Raw genomic sequence first — 3,019 nt, 5'->3', positions numbered from 1 at the left:
CCCCCCCCCCGCCCCCTCTCTTTCTGGCTTTGGAGTTTACAGGCATCATCGCCGCCAGACATCCCGCTCAGCAGCCACCACGACCAGGGAGGACTGGTTTGCTCACGGTGCTCCAGACACCCGCATGGTCACCTGCGTGCCACCTACTTCTAGGCAGAAAAGCACTGAGGGTGGACAGGCCATGGGGTGAGAGCACCGTCCTGGGAGCTCAGAGGCCCGGAGGGAGCGTCCGAGGGAAAGTGCGCACACGGACCCGGACGGGACAGGCTGGGGGCGGAGAGCGGGAGCTCCTCTCTGGGCGGCCACACACCCACCCACGGGCACAGCACTCCCCTTCTGGTTCCTATTCTCTGGTGCCCAGGGGCTGGGCTGGGGCTGTCGGACGGGCCCGCGGGCTGGGTGGAGACTGCAGACCGGGCCGCCCCCCCTTCCCCGAGGAGCCTTCCCTGGCTCCCCGTGCTCCTCCCTCCACCGGCAGCCACGGCAGGCTGGGCGCCGTGCGGGTCCACAAGCTGGGCTCCCACCACAGCCGTCCCGGTGCTGCGCACAGGAGCCCTGGGCGGCTCAGCACTGAGGCAGCTCCGGGGGACCAGGCCGGCTTCCGTGCCCCCCTGGCCTCAGAACAAGGGCGGGCAGGCGGGGAAGCAGGTCTCTGAAGGCAGACTGCAGTGGCCACACAGTGCCCGTGGGCCGGGGTCCACACGTGTGGCCACGCATGCCTAGCTGCGTGGCACTGGCTGCTGTGNGCAGGAACAGGGAGACAGGACGCAGCGTGCTGGGCTGGGCGTTTATTGATGAGGGGACAGTGGCGTGTGAGGGTCCTCAGCGCGCGGCAGGCCAGCAGGCGCACAGGGCCCGGCGCTCGGCCTGAAGCAGGAGGGCCTCCGTCTGCAGAGCAACGAGGGGCAGCGAGGTCAGGGCGCCGCACAGCTGCTCCCGCCCGCCCGCTCCCGTTTCCCCCCAAAACCCGCAGGCGGTACCCTCTCCACCTGCTCCAGAGACCTCAGAGCCCCCCGCCTCCCCGCCACTGATGGTCAGACTTTCAGCTGCCAGGTGGGCCTCCTCCCCTCCCCACCCCCTCTTCCGGGATGGAAGGAGACTCGCAGNTCAGCCACGCAGACCCCACGCCCGGGCTACCTCACCCCCTCTCCTATCCACGGGCCCCCTTCCGGGATGGGCTGGGGGCTGCTGCTTTCAGGAGCCCAGGTCCAGACCCCATGAGATTCTGGATCCTCAGACCCTGGGGTCAGTCCAGGCTTCAACCTGCGCCCTGGGAGGGCTGCCCAGAAAAGGGGGCTTGAGTAGGGTGTCCCCTTCTTCCCACTTCTGCAGACTCCCCTTTCCCCAAAGGAGTACCTAGCTCTGTCCCAAGTGAAAACTCCCCGGGCGAGGGACAGCGCGGACGTGGGGGAGTGTGGGACGGCTCAGGGTTCATTCCAGATCTGGGGGGCGAGTCCTGTGCCCTGGGGCCCTGTGTGCACACCCATCCCTCCCCAGGTGAGGCCGGGGAACGGGGAGCTTCCCAGACCAGACCGCCCCAGCCAACCTGCCCCACCAGCCACCTCTTTCCCTGCCCCAGTGTCCCTGCCCACTGGGTCTCTCCCCCGCGTGGGGCATGCGGTCCCGGGGGGACTCACACGAATAAGGCCCAGAGAGGCCTTGGGGAGGAGCGTCACCCTCCCTCCCTGGGGCTGGAAGCAGGCGCCAGANCCCCCCCCCGGGCCCCCAGGTCCGGCCAGGCCACGCCCCGGTCTGGCCAGAGGGGCTCACCCTCGAGTCCAGGCTGTAGGCCGTCTTCCGAAGATCCTGCAGGGCGCGCTGCATGAACTCGAACGCGTGGCAGTCCACGCACGGGCGGCCTGCGGAGGTGCGCGTCAGGGCGGAGAGGACGTGACCCCAGCCCGGTCCCACCCGCGCACCCCCCGCCCAAGGGGTGGCCCGGGAGCCGGACCGCGGGAGGGGTGCAGCGTCGGTGCTGGGAACAATGGGAGGCACGCCGCTCCCGCACACCCGGGTGGCGTCACGGCCCCGCGGGGACCCCTCCGCGACGCACGTACTCTGCGCGGGGACGGCGCTCCCAGCGGCGGGCTCGGCTCGGGCCTGGGAGCCCAGCAGCGCCACGCTCAACAGCAGCAGCAGCCAGGGCGGCGGCGACCTCGGGAGCCTGCACGGAGGCGGGGGGGCCATGGCCGAGCGCAGGGAGCCGGGGCCGCCCTGCAGCAAGGCGCAGGGGTCAGCCTCGCCGACCCCTTCACCCACCTCCAGAACGCACGCCGCGCCCGCGACCCCTCCCAGCNGCCCCGGCCCCGCGACCCGCCCCCCAGGCCCGCGAACGCCCCACCCCGCCCTCACCGCGGTTCAGGGACCCCGCGACACCAGCGCGGGCGACTCGGGAAGACGTGCCGCGTCGGACGCGTACCGCGCAGGCGCTCCGACCCGACCCCGCCCGGGTCCCCCATCCGTCGTCGTTGTCATGGGAACCCTGAGACTGCGCGCACCACCAGTTTAAAGGGACCGCAAAAGCTCCAAGACTCCGAGTGCTCAGCCCCCCACCAGGCTCACAGGCTTTGGAGTCCGGAGGGCTACCGGGAGGAGGCGGCGTCTGGGCCGAACCTCCGGAACCACTGCCGGCAGGAGCGACGCTGAGGAAGCGGGAAATCTGCTTCTAGACTCCAGCGGTGCGGGATCTCGGGGTGTCCCTGGGGCCGATCCTGAGGGGGGGGTNAGGCCACGCTCCCAAGGTCTCCACCCCGGCCCGGCCTGGCCCGACCCTCCCGGCCGCGAAGAAGCCCTCGGCGCGCGGACCCCTACTTGCCGCTCCCCTTCCGCCCCGCCCCGGCCGTGTGGCCTCGGAGAGGCAGCTTGGCTTCTCTGTGCCCTTTTCTGCCTGGGAAAGCGCAGCGGTGTTGGAAGTAAGGAGCGTCTCCCGGCCCCCCCGTAGGTGCCGGCCGGGCGGCCCGCTCCCTCTGGGAAGGACGGGCTCCGCTGGCGTCCGCTTGCCGCCTGCAAGGCCCGGCCC

The 3,019-nt window shown here is 71.3% G+C and overlaps 1 protein-coding gene across 6 annotated transcripts in view; it reads right to left on the bottom strand.

Moving 5' to 3' along the window:
• Positions 1-773: 773 nt before the first annotated feature.
• NICOL1 (NELL2 interacting cell ontogeny regulator 1) overlaps positions 774-3,019 on the bottom strand; it is a 2,853-nt gene continuing 607 nt past the window's right edge. Inside the window, exons 1-7 of one of the 6 annotated variants that reach the window (XM_077750454.1) lie at positions 2,812-3,011; positions 2,563-2,711; positions 2,058-2,214; positions 1,771-1,859; positions 1,357-1,471; positions 1,143-1,279; positions 774-888 (exon numbers count right to left, since the gene is read on the bottom strand). In XM_077750454.1, the coding sequence (XP_077606580.1) occupies positions 823-888; positions 1,143-1,279; positions 1,357-1,471; positions 1,771-1,859; positions 2,058-2,187 (537 nt within the window). In that variant the 5' untranslated portion in view covers positions 2,188-2,214; positions 2,563-2,711; positions 2,812-3,011 and the 3' untranslated portion in view covers positions 774-822. The other 5 variants (XM_077750456.1, XM_077750453.1, XM_077750455.1 and 2 more) reach the window with 5 other exon arrangements.

Source organism: Crocuta crocuta, unplaced genomic scaffold, assembly GCF_008692635.1.
Source record: "Crocuta crocuta isolate KB4526 unplaced genomic scaffold, BGI_CrCroc_1.0 scaffold179, whole genome shotgun sequence".
Lineage (NCBI taxonomy): Eukaryota > Metazoa > Chordata > Mammalia > Carnivora > Hyaenidae > Crocuta > Crocuta crocuta.
This window is presented reverse-complemented; position numbering and strand designations above follow the sequence as displayed.